At 37.4% G+C, this 16,294-nt stretch overlaps 1 protein-coding gene across 2 annotated transcripts in view; it reads right to left on the bottom strand.

Annotated features, from left to right (window-relative positions):
- The window catches only part of LOC137651206 (uncharacterized MFS-type transporter YhjX-like), a 184,715-nt gene that overhangs the window by 44,574 nt on the left and 123,847 nt on the right, over positions 1-16,294 (bottom strand). For both annotated transcript variants that reach the window (XM_068384393.1, XM_068384383.1), the window contains exon 5: positions 7,031-7,151. In XM_068384393.1, the coding sequence (XP_068240494.1) occupies positions 7,031-7,151 (121 nt within the window). The remainder of the gene's footprint in view (positions 1-7,030; positions 7,152-16,294) is intronic.

Here is a 16,294-nt window from a genome sequence, read left to right as displayed (position 1 = left end):
CTGAAGTTGCAGTAAATAATGCCAAGGTTAGTGCCAAAAAATATAAAGAGTATTTTGATAAGAAAACCTCCTCTCGTAAATTCAAGGTTGATGATGAAGTTTTGGTTATGCTTCCAAATTGTTCAAATAAATTCCTTATGCAATGGAAAGGTCCATATATAATCAATGATGTTCATTCTAATGGTGTTGATTACTATGTCAATGTAGGAAATAGATTAAAGTTATATCATGCAAATATGCTTAAAACTTATCATAGAAGAACTAAGATTAGTGTAATTCAAAAATAAGTAAATGATCTTGTAAATTCATCAAATATGTTTTCAGCCCTTCAAGCTGAAGTACAGCCTGTTATTGCCGTTACTAACGATAATTGTTGTGAATTGCCATCAAGAGATGAAAACTCTGGTAATCATAACTTTTGTGAATCTTTGTCATCTGATAAAATTAATGATCTTGAATGTTTATTGAAGTCATTTACAGACGTCATGGGTGATACACCTGGTCATACTAAGACTATTTCTCATAATGTTAAATTGCAAAGTGATGAACCAGTCAGAGCTAAGAATTACCTAATTCCTTTAAGTTTGCTCGATGAATTCAATAAGGAGGTATAAATAAAATGATTGATATGGATATTTTTATTCAACCTTTAACTTTTGATTATTGTTCACCTGTCGTTATTGTACGAAAACCTAATGGAAGTATACGTTTGTGTTGATTTTAGAACTCTTAATAAATATTCAGAATTTTATGCAGAACCGATGTCTAGTATAAATGACGATTTACATAAAATGAATGGCGCTAAATATTTTACTGAATTAGACCTGTGTAAGGGGTACTGGCAGGTTCCATTAGATCCTAGAGCTATGAAATTTACAGCTTTTTCTACTAAGTATGGGTTAATGGAATTTAAAGTGATGCCATTTGGTCTTAAAACCGCGTGTGCAGCATTCGTAAGATTGATGAGACAAGTATTGTCAGGATTATCAAATGTATCTTGTTATTCTGATAACATTGTTATTTTCAGTAAATCCTGGAGTAATCATCTTAATCATATTAAGTTAGTTCTTTCAAGACTTCGTGACCATGGCCTAACAGCTGGTCCTGATAAATGTTTCTTTGCATTCAAGTGAAATAAAGTATCTTGGGTATAAACTAGGAAATAACTGTTTATCGCCTATTAAATCCAGAGTAGATGATATTGTTAATATGCCTGTTCCAATAACAAAGAAGGTCTTACGTGCATTTACGGGAACATTAGGGTATTACAATAGATTTATTCAGAACTTTTCTATTTTGTCTGCTACAATTAATGATTTATTGAAGAAAACCTGTAGTAATCAATTAAATTGGTCTGATAATCAACTTAAATGTTTCAATGATCTTAAAGCGTATCTTTTAAAATCTCCTATCTTGATGTTGCCTGATGTAAAAAAGAAGTTTTATTTGCAAACAGATGCGTTGAGCATTAAGTTTGCAACCATATTCTTTCTTTATTGAGTACATAAGAGGGTCTGATAATGTGTGTTCAGATATGATTAGTAGATGCATATAGTTTTTTTAAGCCTGTCGTTCAAACTTAGTTGGGGGGTTTGTCGAGGAATGCTGTGCTGCCATCTCTTGTATATATTTTCACTCCATGGACTAAAGAAGTTATTTCTTTGTTTATTTGGTTGCTTTTTGATGAAACCCTCTGCTTCTATTTAGTTTAATGGCTTCTTGGCTTCCTTTGAATGATCTCCAGTAGCCTCCTCTTGCTTTAAACCTTAAGTTGACTGACCCTGGTACAGAGATTTTCATTGGGATGGGTCACTTGGCTGTCCTCGCCCCTCCCGATGAAACCTCTGCGTAGGTCGAGGCTTGGGATGGGAAACAGGAGTGGCCTCTTTGTGGGATGTTCAGGACCTTACTACTGGATCTTATAGGGAGTGGGCTTATAAAAGATAGCTTTCTTGTTTTTAAGAAAAGGCTAAAATCCTTTTCTTCCATTTTTCCGGAAGTGATATGGCCATTGCCTTCACATTGGCTTTGGCTTTGTACCCAACGGCTTGGGGAATGAGTGAGTTGCACTGTGAATTACAGTACAAAAATTCCTTTCCCTCCACTTTCTCCAGATCAAAGGCTGCCAGATCATGCCACCTCACCTCGAACTGTACCCTTATAAAATTCTACAAGGCTTCCTAGATGGGCATATACAATAACTAAACTACTGCTAAAGTGATCCTCTCAATCACTCTTTAGCCATAAAGCGAGACACGTCAATAACGTACGATGCCTCAAATCATACCTCATAAAGCAGGACTTGCCATCACCAGCCACCCGCATAGCGAAACTTTTTCGGCTCTCTCATCAACCGTTTGGGAACCAAAAGGCTTCACTCACTCTCAGGGAAATGACCAGCATCACAAGCCTACAACCTGCTGCAGACAGCTCTCCACGTGAAGTGATTCTACTTTGCGCCCTTTGGGTACGGTGCCTGCCCGAACCTGCACATGCTGCTATCCCCAATGTCGATATTTTGTCCATGAAGGACCTGATGACCAAAGTCAACGCCCACCATTGACGAAGTGGACACTTAGTTTACATCGACCGAAGACGACGTGAATGGGGTAGGACACAGATGCCCACCCCATTATGTGCCGGAGTGGGGACAAAGCCGCCCACCACCTATATATACCAACCCTCGCTTATGCCCCAACCAATGACCTCTCCAGCTACTTCCTGATATCCATCGGCTGCAGTTATAATACCACCACTCAAAATTTGGGGCCGCTACGAAGAATTGTGCGAACGATTGTCAGTGGCTATAAAACGTGTAAGTAGGCCATCGCTTGCAGTGGTGGCCTCCCCTGTCACTAATCTTTTTATTTACATTATGCAGGTATGAAACCCTCACGTTATTGTTTGGAAGCGGCAAATATATTTGGAAGTTTGTTATTGCTGACGTCATATTGCTAATCCTCGCTACGGATTTCAAATCACATTTCTACCTCCTGGTCGATGTAGCTCCCTGACGGTTAGTCAACACAGATTTGTACTCCTCGATGCCTCTCCAACCCATCCCCTCCGACCTTGCTCTCCACATCAGTGCACCCACAGATGCGTACGCCCACCTCCTCACATCGTACCTGGAAGTTTTCTGTCCAGAACTTCGTCAAACGCCTAAGGTTACCACGAAACATGGTATTTATCACCATATCAAGACAAAGGGGCACCCAGTGTTCACCAGATTCAGACCTTTGGCACCGGATTATTTGGCAGCTGCTAAACAAATGTTTGCTGAAATGGAAGAAATGGGCCTTTGCCAAAAGGCTACAATCCCATGGTCATCACCCTTGCACATCATCCTGAAGAAATTGGCTCTGTGGCCTACCTATGCAGTCCTGGACTACTTTAAAAGATGGCTAGGCAAAAAGTTTAGCTGTTGACTAGTCCAAGGACAGTCAATATTTCTAGTCTTACTCAATCCTAAAACTTTACAACTTGACTGTCATCTACAAGCGATTCATCCTTATCAATGCTGACATTTCAGTCATCTACAACATGAGATTTATCAATGCTGACATTTCAAATAGAGTCCACATAGTGAGAGCAAAGGAGAGCAATATATTAATCTGAACAAAATTAATAACTTAAGGTATCTAAAAAACTATAAAATAGGTAAGGAGAAAATATCAATCATACCAATTACTGTACATCCTCTTCTTCCACGGATGGGATATATTGTTACTTTGGATTTCTTATCCACATTTGTAAGATAACTTCATATCTGGAATTTATACTCGACATCAAAATCGTCATAAGAGTTCTATATTCATTAGATTTCTATTATAAAAAAATAAGATGATTTCATATTTCATACAACGTGAACACATAATATCGCATGCGTAATGTATTATAACACCATACAAAGCAGACTATGACCATATATGTTGAATCCATAGAGCAAAAAAAAAAAAAAAAAATTTGTATACTTGATAAAATCATAGCTTCTGTCTTATCCACATTTACCCCTAAACCAACCTTTTCAAAAATCTACTGCCATTCTACCACCCTTCTCTGTAATTATTCCTCTTTCTCAGCAGTATTTACCAAATAATTTACATATAGCAACTCCCACAACTCTTCATTTCTGATCCCTTCATTTAACACATACTGTACAAGACCAACCCAAATAAAAACGGGCTTAATGATGACCCCAGGTGTAATCCAACACTAACTTTAAAGATATTTGTTTCTTCAACAGCAGTTATTACTTTTGTCCTTGTTCATTTTGTACATCATTACCATTCTAACCAACTTCTCCGGGACTTTCCTCTTTCTCAAGCACCAAAACATATCTTCTGATATTCAATCATAAGCATTCTCTAAACCTGCAAAAGCACCGGAGAGCTTCTGGCTTTCCTTTAGTCTCTTTTCCTATAAATGCCTTACTATAAAGATGGCATCAACAGTCTCTGCTAGTTTAATTCCCATGTATTTACTGCATTTCATGATGTCAACTTTCTGCTTAAATATGGATACCATTAGGCTCTCCTCCAAATCTTTAGACATTATTTTCTCTTCCCATATTGCTCTCAATAAATCTAGCATCCATTCTTCCCCTCTATAGCTAATATCATGCCCATTTCGATTTGAAACTGATGGGACTCGTGCTTTACCATTCTTCAATTTACTCAGTACCCATTTCACTTCTATATTCTGTATCTCCATCACTGGCCCCTCCACCCTTTGGGGTTCTCCCGGCTCTTCTTTCTCATTTTCAATATTCAACAGTTGTTCATAATATTCTCTCCATCTCCTCTTGATGTCATCATCCCTGTGCAATATATTTCCATCTCTATCCTTGATGACTACCCGTTGCCCCAAATCCTGTCATTGCATTTTCCTCAAGTTTGAGATCTTTTTCTTCCTTTGTACCTAGCCTTTCATTTAACTGCTCTACCGCTCTTCCAATAGCTATACCTACTTTCCTCCTAGAATCCTTTTCTTCTTCTCTACATCGTTCCTCTGCTCCCGGTGCATGTCTTACTTGCCAGTCCTTAAATGTCTTTGTTTTTCATTTGACTGATTCTTGCACCTCTCTGTTCTATTATTATTATTATTATTATTATTATTATTATTATTATTACTAAATGCTAAGATACAACCCTAGTTGGAAAAGCAGGATGCTATATGCCCAGGGGCCCCAACAGGAAAAATAGACCAGTGAGGAAAGGAAATAAGGAAAAATAAATTTTTTAAAGAATAGTAACAACATTAAAATAAATATTTCCTATATGAACTATAAAAACTTTAACAAAGCAAGAGGAAGAAAAATTAGATAGAACAGTGTGCCTGAGTCTACCCTCAAACAAGAGAACTCTAACCCAAGACAGTGGAAGACCATGGTACAGAGGCTATGGCACTACCCAAGACTAGAGAACAGTGGAGTGTCCTCCTCCTAGAAGAGCTGCTTACCATAGCTGAAGAGTCTCTTCTACCCTTACCAAGAGGAAAGTAGCCACTGAACAATAACAGTGCAGTAATCAACCTCTTGGGTGAAGAATTGTTTGGTAATCTCAGTGTTGTCAGGTGTATGAGGACAGAGGAGAATCTGTAAAAGCTAGGCCAGACTATTCGGTGTCTGTGTAGGCAAGGGGACAGAACCGTAACCAGAGAGAAGGGTCCTATGTAGTACTGTCTGGCCAGTCAAAGGACCCCATAACTCTAGCGTTAGTATCTCTTTTCTCCTATCGACACACCATATCTACTGGTTTTCCCAATATATATATGGCCAGACAGTACTACATAGGACCCTTCTCTCTGGTTACGGTTCTTTCCCTTTGCCTACACAGACACCGAATAGTCTGGCCTATCCTTTACAGATTCTCCTCTGTCCTCATACAGCTGACAACACTGTGCTTACTAGACAATTCGTCTTCACCCAAGGGGTTAACTACTCCTCTTGGTAAGGCTAAAAGAGACTCTTTAGCTATGGTAAGCAGCTCTTCTAGGAGAAGGACACTCCAAAATCAAACCGTTGTTCTCTACTCTTGGGTAGTGCCATAGCCTCTGTACCATGGTCTTACTCTGCCTTGGGTTAGAGTTCTCTTGCTTGAGGGTACACTCGGGCACATTTTTCTATCTAGTTTCTCTTTCTCTTGTTCTGTTAAAGTTTTTATTGTTTAAATAGGAAATATTTATTTTGATATTGTTACTATTCCTAAAATATTTTACTTTTCCTTATTTCCTTTCCTTACTGGGCTATTTTCCCTGGGCTTGTAGCATCCTGCTTTTCCAACTAGGGTTGTAGCTCAGCATTTAATAATAATAATAATATATATATATATATATATATATATATATATATACATTTGAATATATGTGCATCTATTCATATATATATACATATACATACATATATATATGTATATATATATATATATATATATATATATATATATATATATATATATATATCTATATATATACAGTATATATATATATATATATATATATATATATATATATATATATATATATATATATATATATATATTTATTTATATATATATGTATGTATAATTTGTGATAAACAATAAGCTATAAGGAAAGACATGAGGAGGAACATTAACTTTAGCTCTAAATCTTCTATAAGATCCAGAAAAATATATAATTAAAGCCACCTCTAACTTCCTAAATATTTTGAATACTGGCGTTTCAATTTCCGAAACTTATAAGTGAACTTGAATGCACCCACAGCTTGGATAGAGTTTCCTGTTTCCCGGACTCAAATAGCATCTCTACGGCAGTAGTTACAGTACTTTAAAATATCAGGGCATCTACACAAATTAATATTACCCAAATTCAGTCTTCTACAATAAAACTTCAAGACACAAGCTGATACCAAGTCACATCTATGTTTGTGATAGATAGAAAGAACTGCACTTTTAGAAAAAATGAAAGTCATCCTTAACTTGAAATACTATTCTTAGTTCATATTCGAACATTTTAAATCAAACTTTAAACTCTTGTCTAGGCTACTTACCATATCCTTTGTGGGTGTGCTGATAAGTATGCAGCCAACGTATTCCATAAGGATAAAGACACATCCAAGAAGGAAAAATACATATGGAACTCTATTGAGAAGGGAATCATCTTTAAAGTACCTGTAGGATTGAATAATATTATTAGTCAATAAATGCGACTTTTACTATTTAACTGACATATGTCATGTTATATACACCAAGGAAACCAGAAATCTGTGATCATATGTAATGTACTATACTTTGGATTAATCTTACTATAATTCAAGATTTAATTTTTAACAAAAAATAGATTCAAGGAACAAATTTACTGTTGGATGAGCAAACGAAAGTAATTATTCATGAGAAATGAAGCACATTTAAAGAATTATTTTTCCAAATAGCAGTTGGAGGAAATTTACTTTTTTACACATTCCCTTATTTCTCCCCATACGGGTGTATTAGATGAAGGATTTATAGAATTTGGAACTAAATGAATTCTGAATTTAAGGAGAAACACAAAATAAATACTGAAGATATATTAAAAAATGATTTTACTTTCCATGATAAAAAGTTTTTGAGCAACTAATTCTTTAAAATATTAATATTTGTTCTCTTCCTAAAAACCCATAACTTAAGATCTGAAAATGTAACAGACACTTCAGTCTTATATATGATAAAAACAAGAAAAGCATTAGTTCAGTTGCTCGCTGAAATTACTGCCTTCCTTCCTGTGTAATGTTTATCATTAGCTACAAGATCGGGGTGGGGGGGGGGGGGGGGCTAGGAAGCGGAGCCATTGAATTATAAGAATAGAGTTTGCATGGAAAAGTAGTTCTTCATTAAACAATGAACGTTTTTCTCCAGAGTATGTAGATTTCTGTCCCACTTTTTGTGTGAAAGAATTATGAAGAGTGAGAATGTTCTTCAGTCTGGGTAGGCTACTGTAGAAGACAGAACTTTTAGTTTGTAGGCCTACACTCGCAGCTCTTCTAATACTCTGCGAAGATGAAATGAAGAGAGATCTACCACTCCTACAGATTTGACAGGCTTCTTTCTCTTCTGGATGAACGAGAGGAAGAAATTCCCCGAGGATGGGCCATATGGTTCCCCAAGAGTGGGATTCGGTCCCAGTATTCAGCGCGTTTGAAATGAATTTTAAATCACCTGTCTATCCAAACAAAGGAAAAAAAAGCGATGCAGATACTTCTAGCACTACCAGGTCTTGAGGTGCCATGTTGGACTTGGAAATGGGCTTAATCTCTCTGTAGAAGCATCGGTCTTGAAGAGTGTGTGTATAGAATACATGGAATAATCTTGCAGCGCAAGAGAATATACCCACGAATGAAACCTAGCTTGGCATATACAATAAATGATTTAATGAAAGAAAATTCGCAAAGACTGCTTGTCGAACAATAATTCCTAGTCAACAGATTTGAAAATTATACAAACATATCTAAATAAAATAGATATAATCATAATGTACAACTTGCATTCAAATCAGTAAATAATTTATCCTACAATATGCTGCTTAAGAAAATAAGAAACCTTTCATGCAGACAGCTAATTACTAACATAGGAATCTACAAGTGACGTCACGAGCAGAGAATCTCGATAGATAGGATAGAAAATGGCGGAGATGGGTAGCTTAGCATAGTCAGGCCTGATTTTTATATAAAAGATAATAGAAATTTCAAAGGAAAAAGGCTAAAATCTGAATTTTGGAGATACTGAAAGACAGGACAGGCATGTATTTACAAATGTTTGTAGGTTTCCTAAACAATATGCAAAAAAAAAAAAAAAAAAAAAAGGCTGCAGTTGATACTGATATAGGCCAAGAGAAAAAATGAAGAAAATCCTCATGATAATCAGGAGGTCAGAAACTGATTTTGCATTTTGCATAAATTTCTCAACAAAGTTGCAATAAAAAACATGTCATGGTAAAAGATCTTACAATACCTCAGAGAAGTGGGTACCACAAGCGATTGTTAGAGAGATAGGAAATTTACATTATGTTCAAGTTGGTGGAAATATTGTAAAACCTCAGGTTGATCAATGACAACCATTAGTTAGACCAAATGAACCAATTATTCACTAAGATGTGGAACCGCCGAAGACAGATTGAGATTCCGTTCTTACACCAGTTCAGAATGGGGTGCAGGACAACTCAATACCGCCAACTCAACACCGCCGACTCAACACCGGGACAACTCAACACCAGGACAACTATGTTATACACAGAAGAGTAACCCATGCCAGCCATCTTTTTGTGCATATTTAGTGATAAATGGAAATAACATCCTATTATTTCAACTTCTGAAAAGGCTTCTTTCATCGCTGTAAAGGCTGCATGATCAAAGTCGCAAATAATAATATATGTTGAGTTTAGTATAGGCTCGACATCTTACAGCATTTCAAACATCTTTGCATAAGTTGATCGCTGCTTGTTTGGAAAAAAAGAGCATAGATAATTGGAATAGCACCATCAAATTTCTTTGCTAGAATAATGTAAACCTGTGAAAATAATCTTGGCGCTAGTTAAAAAGTTCCATCGCCATACCGAGTATCAGATGTATGTAAATGTTGCAACCAACTTTCTCTTGTAAAAAGCAGAATTCTGTGTAATCCAGGCCAACTATCGCCTATCAAGAAATTTTCTTCTCTCGCTTCTTCTGGAATGTAAATCTTGTACTGGTGTGGCAACTCTAACTCTTGAAGATTTGCAGGAGTCGGAGGAGGAGCACTTACGGCTTTCCTTTTGTGTTTAATCGTTTTTCTCATAGCTGAAACATCAGGCAATGATCCAAGTGTAACTTGTGATACATTTGTTAATATCTCACTTATTACTACACTTGGCTTTTCACAACTTGATCACAACGCCAAAATTTGATATTATTATCTAGTTTACTGAACTTATCAAACACATATAAATGTCCTTCATGAGTAATTTATTTTCCTCTTTGGCTAACAATTTCCATTTTGGGTGAGGTGACAAATTTATATTTCTTTATATTTCAGAAATATCTTCAAAATTTCTAAGTATTTGACTCGATGTAAAGAGATGGACAGCAACACTTTAGTATGGAAATATGCTTTTTCAGAAGAACTGAACTGAACAATATCGAAAAACAAAACAATTATATGATCTATAGGTCATTTGCATCTGATCGGTAGTTACAAGGAGAACCATGAGAGAGAGAGAGAGAGAGAGAGAGAGAGAGAGAGAGAGAGAGAGAGAGAGAGAGAGAGAGTAGTTTGGGATAAAGAAGTTATTCCATTGTTCATTAAAAAAGACAAGTAAAACAAGTATATATATATATATATATATATATATATATATATATATATATATATATATACGTATATATATATATATATATATATATATATATATATATATATATATATATATATATATAGTATATATGTGTGTGTGTTTTATAGTTTTATAGTTGTCCTGGTGTTGAATTGTCCCGGTGTTGAGTTGTCCCAGTGTCGAGTTGTCCTGGCGTTGAGTCAGCGGTATTGAGTTGTCCCTTTCCCTTCAGAATGAGGTTAGGATACTCCCCAATAGGATAAATAGAGGGAAGCCTCCTCAGAGATTAGATTAGTAAAGTTTTTGTATTATGGCAAGTAAAGGGGTAAGAAACTGTTATACATTTGATTATAAGGAAGCGTAAGTTGTGTGTAAAGTTATGTAACACAATAGAGCTATACGTATCGAGAGCAACATCACTGCATCAACCGAGCATGTATGACTTTAATTAGGTAAATACTCATAAGTAATTTGCATATGTACTTTAGTATTGAATTCTTTATAAACTACCTCAAGAATTTTATAATTTTATACTGATTGTCATTTGTATGTATTTGATCACTTATGATTTATTGTTTATGTGACGTCAGTAATCAGTCAGAGTCGAGCGTCATCAAGCATGCTCTTAGCATATTATAGCATATAATGTAAACTACCATAAAACGTAGAAAACTAGAACAGAAGTCATCTTTACTTCTACCAAAAAATCGGCGACAGAAGATAAGATATGAAACATCACATTAATAATAAAATATCATTACAGGTAAGCAGTCGAGTCAGAAATGTTCCCATATACTTTACTTCAACTAGTAAAATTCCCCATAAAGTTTAAAGGAAACATCTGGTAGTTCCTAATATTATTTGTCCTCAGGTATTTTTCTATTTGGCACATGAAGGAATGGTAATAGATAGCTTTTGTATTGTAAAACTAATGAGAAAGATTTTCAGAATTTATTTTTTAACCCAGAAACTGAGGGGGGCAAGGCAGCCTTAACTTGGTGCCAGTCCCAAGCCCGGGTAAATGGGGAGGGTTGGTGGCAGGAAAGGCATCCATCCATGAAAAGTTAGCTAAAACCAATATGGCCAGTGGAGATTGTGAGATTAACTGGTGATGAAGTGTGGGACAGAGGTAGATGGAGAACACTGGCCAGAAACATCGGCCCCACATAAAAGTGGGAACTTTATTTCTTAACCCAGCCAGTGAGTGGGGGGCAAGCTAGCCTCAACTTGGTGCTGGTTCCAAACCCAGGTAAATGGGGAGGGTTGGCGACAGGTTCCAGCCATGAAAAATTATCCAAAACCAATATGGCCAGTGGAGATTGTGAGATTAGAATTAATGCTAGGGCGTTCCCCATAGGTGACGTTGGGACTTCACCTGATCCCTCCAAAAAATCGGCAAGGGCTACCCAGCCATGGGCGGGCTGGGTTAAAGAGGCAAGCTCAGAGGAAAATATCTGAGGAGAGGATGTGAGTAGCAACTCTGAATGTGGGGACAATGACTGGAAAAGGGCGAGAGCTGGTTGACCTCATGGAGAGAAGGAGGATTGGAGTGGTGTGTGTGCAGGAGACCAGGTGGAAGGAAAATAAGGCAAGAGAACTAGTCGAAGGTTGTAAATTTTATTACAGTGGAGCAAATATGGAAGGAAGAAATGGTGTAGGAATAATATTATCGAAAGATTTGAAGGTAAGTTTGATTGGAGTGAATAGGAAAAATGACAGAATTATGAGTTTAAAGCTGGGACTGGAAGCAACAATAGTCAATGTGGTGTGTGCCTATGCCCCACAAACTGGATGTACAGAGGAGGAGAAGGATACATTCTGGGAGGAGATGGACCAGGAGCTTAGAATAATTCCTACATGGGAAAGGGTAATTATAGGAGGAGATCTGAATGGTCACTTGGGAATTAGTAGGGAAGGGATAGAGAGAGAAATAATGGGGGAGAAAGAGTGATTGATTTTGCAGTGGCTTTTGACCTAGCAATGATCAATACCTTCTTTGAGAAAAAGATTAAAAGACTGATTACTTACAGTAGTGGTAGCAGGGAGAGCCAGATAGATTTGGTGCTGTGTAAGAGAGACCATCTGACGGAGGTTAGAAATTGCAAGGTGATAAATGGGGAGAGTGTAGCAGCGCAACACAGGTTAGTGATAATTGATTGCAGACTAAGGAATTGTAGGAGAAGTAAAAAGACGAGAATGGACCCAAAGATTAAGTGGTGGAAATTGAAAGAGGCAGAACTGAGAGTCTTGTTTAAGGAAAGAGTGCTGGAAGCAGTAAGGTTACATGTGGATGTACAAGAATGGTGGACCGAGAATAGTAAAGTGATTCTAATGATCGGTGGGGAAGTACTTGGAAAGTCATCAGGAAGAAGACCCCCAAATGATAAAGAATCATGGTGGTGGAATGATGAGGTGCAAGAATGGGTAAAAACCAAGAAAGCAGCCAAGAATAGGGCAGATCTAACAGGACAAGAGCAGGATAAAGAAAACTATAAGCGGACAAAGAAAGAAGCAAGAAGAGCAGTAGCAAAGGCGAAGGCAGAGACATTAAATGAAGTCTATAAAGAGATGGAAACACCAGAAGGAGAGAAGAAAATATTACGAATTGCTGAGGCCCGAGATGTTGCATCTAAAGACCTGACGCAGATAAGGCAAATAAAAGATAGCAATGGTATAGTTCTAGCAGAGGAGAATGAAATTAAAAGACGGCGGGAAACTTATTTTGAAGGACTATTGAATGAGGAGAACCCAAGAACAGTATTTGGCGATGGACTCCCAAACGAGGCAGTTACCATAGGTGTGACCAGAAGAGAAGTAGAACAAGCAGTAAAGAGGATGAAAAATAGTAAAGCTGCAGGACCGGATAATATACCAGTAGAGGTATGGAAGAGTCTTGGAGAGGAAGGCATAGATATCTTGTGGGACCTGATGCAAAAGATCTTCAATCAGGAAAAGATGCCAGAGGAATGGAGAGGAAGCCTAATCATCCCCATCTATAAGGGGAAGTGAGACATCCAGGAATGTGGCAACTACAGAGGCATAAAGTTGATAAGCCATACTATGAAGAATGGGAGAAGATCATTGAGAAGAGACTCAGAGATGAAAGAAAACAACAATTGGTGAGGAACAATTTGGATTCATGCCTGGAAGAGGGACTGTAGATGCAATATTTGCTTTGAGGCAGATGATAGAAAAACATAGGAAGAAACAGAAAGGATTACATATGGTCTTTATTGACATGGAGAAGGCATACGATCGAGTATCACGTCAGGAGCTGTGGAGATGTATGAGAGAAAAGAGAGTCCCTGAAAAATACGTAAGAATCACCCAAGATATGTATGAGAGGGCAGAAGCAAATGTTAAGAGCAGTATAGGCCTAACAGAAAGTTTCCCAGTAAATGTAGGACTACATCAGGGGTCTGCATTGAGCCCTTACCTATTTGATCTGGTCATGGATGTAGTAACACAAGGTATTAGAAATCAGTCTCCTTGGTGTATGCTTTTTTCTGATGATGTTATACTGTGTAGCAATAGGCGAGAGGTAGTAGAAGAGAAACTGGAGGAGTGGAGAAGAGAAATGGAAAATAGAGGATTGAAGATCAGCAGGAAAAATACAAAGTATTTGAGATTGAAAAATGGGGAGAATGGGGAAGTTAGTTTACAAGGAGAGATTGAAAAGAGTTGAAAATTTCAAGTATTTAGGATCAACAGTTGCAGAGGATGGTGATCTGGAGGCAGAAGTAAACCACAGAATACAAGCAGGATGGAAGAATTGGAAAAAAGTGTGTGGAGTATTATGCAACAGGAAAATAAGGGTTAAGTTGAAAAATAAAGTACACAGGACAGTTGTGAGACTGGCAATGATGTATGAAGCGGCAATAAAGAAGACAGAAGAGAAGAAGCTGGATGTGGCAGAGATGAGAATGCTGAGATGGATGTGTGGGGTGACAAGAAGAGATAAGATACGGAAAGAGGTAATTTGGGGTACCACAGGAGTTAGAGAACTATCAGATAAGATCCAAGAAAGTAGACTGAGGTGGTATGGTCATGTCATGAGAAGAGATGAACAGTATATTGGGAGGAGAGCGATGGAAATGGAGGTACAGGGAACGTGAAGGAGAGGGAGACCAAAGTGAAGGTGGATGGACTGTATCAAGGATGACCTTCGATCAAAGGGATTAACCGCTGATGAAGTGTGGGGCAGAGGTAGATGGAGAGCACTAGCCAGAAACATCGACCCCACATAAAAGTGGGAAAAGATACAAAGAAGAAGGAGAATACTAATATGCCAAGGTATTTTCAGTTCTGTTTTTGTGTTCAAAAGGTTAAACCTCAAGTGAAAATTAAGGCTGTTCTCATGGCTCAGTTGCCTGTAATTTCAAAAATGTTTTACGAGTTATTATTGACAATATTCATGCCTTATTTACTGATTCTAATAGAATGCTTATGTACATAATCACACTTCTAAATTAAGCAACAAGATATCCAGATAGTATAGCACTTGAAAATTTTGATACTGTATGTGAAGCCTTATGGCAACATGAAAAACTGACGAAGTCCAACAAATGAGTTTTATTTGACAAAAATCAAACAAATGGACAACATGCATGATACAAAACATAAAGTATCATCACATTCTCCTTTTGTTCAGAAATGTGCATATACAAATACACAAAGTATATCCTACATTAGTCAATGGTTTAAAAGTAATATATTGATGTGCACGACCCACTTTCTCTGTCTATTTCTGATTCCGTAGCTCTAGTGATGGGCTTGGAGAACCTTCATGGTCTATACTGCGTTCGGAAGGCTGGTCAAGTTGTGTTTCTAGAGTGCCGGTGTCATTTGTTGTTTGTGGTTCAGCCTCAGTGGAGGCATTGTCAGCTATGTCTATCCCAATGTTTAACACCTAAGAAGCAGGCATGAGGGTCTGGTTGCAGAACCTCTAGGATAGTTGAGCAGCATATCAAGTAGAGTGACATTTGTTGCAGTGCAGAGCAGTAACTTGGAGTGTAGAGCATCAGGCAGGACTGACTCTAAATGTCTCTTGCTCAGTTTTCCACTATTGGAGTCAAGAGTGACGGTGTGCTATATGATTCTGTTGTATTGTTTGCACTGTGTGTTTCCCTGTGAGTGATCGGGTGTCATGATATTCATTGAGATTTCTAAGTTTATGAAAAATGTCCGAAGTTCTTCAGACATAAATGCCACTGCTTGATCCGTGTATATATGTCAACATACCAAAAATCGAGATGTGTAAGACATTTTATTACTGTAGCAGGGCTTACATCCAAGCAAGGATAGGTAAATGGAAACCTGAAAAAAAATGTATTGGTCACCGTTTGTGCTGGTCAGGAGGGATTCTTTAAAATTCAGGTTAATTATTTTGAATAGAATGTTCCTTTGATAAGTTTAATTGCTGGGGATATGTAGAACTGAAACTTAAATTTTGCACAGATGGTACATATACCAGTAATGATGTGTATGTTATCCTCAGAGTAAGGTAGATTTTTGCTGCATAAAAAAAAGTGCAGATATTCCACAGACGTGTATAACGTGTTGATGCAAGAGGCATGAGACTGTGTCAGTGAGGATGTTCTTGCGGCCCGATCTGAACTTGATAGTGCATAACAGTGGTGGCAGCTTGATCCTCCAATGGGAAATCTTTTAATTCTTGATTTTTCTGGCCACTGTTGTTAAACATGAAGGTCATATTGCGTAAGTCAGTAAGTGAACTGAAGTCCCTGGTTAGGAAGTATCTGGCACTTTCTGATGAAATCGACAATGGAATATGCTTCCTTCACGACTATATGATGCCTCTTTTGAGTCATTCAGTGTTCAAGAGAAAAAAGGCTATGAGGAGACTATCTTGAGTCAATGTGGCAGTGATAGTTTTGTTGGATACATCAGGAGACTATCTTGAGTCAATGTGGCAGTGATAGTTTTGCTGGATACATCAGTCTCAATAGGG

The sequence above is a fragment of the Palaemon carinicauda genome, chromosome 1 (genome assembly GCF_036898095.1).
Source record: "Palaemon carinicauda isolate YSFRI2023 chromosome 1, ASM3689809v2, whole genome shotgun sequence".
NCBI classification, from domain to species: Eukaryota; Metazoa; Arthropoda; class Malacostraca; order Decapoda; family Palaemonidae; genus Palaemon; species Palaemon carinicauda.
Note: the sequence above shows the minus strand (reverse complement) of the source record. Positions and strands in the feature narration are given on the sequence as shown.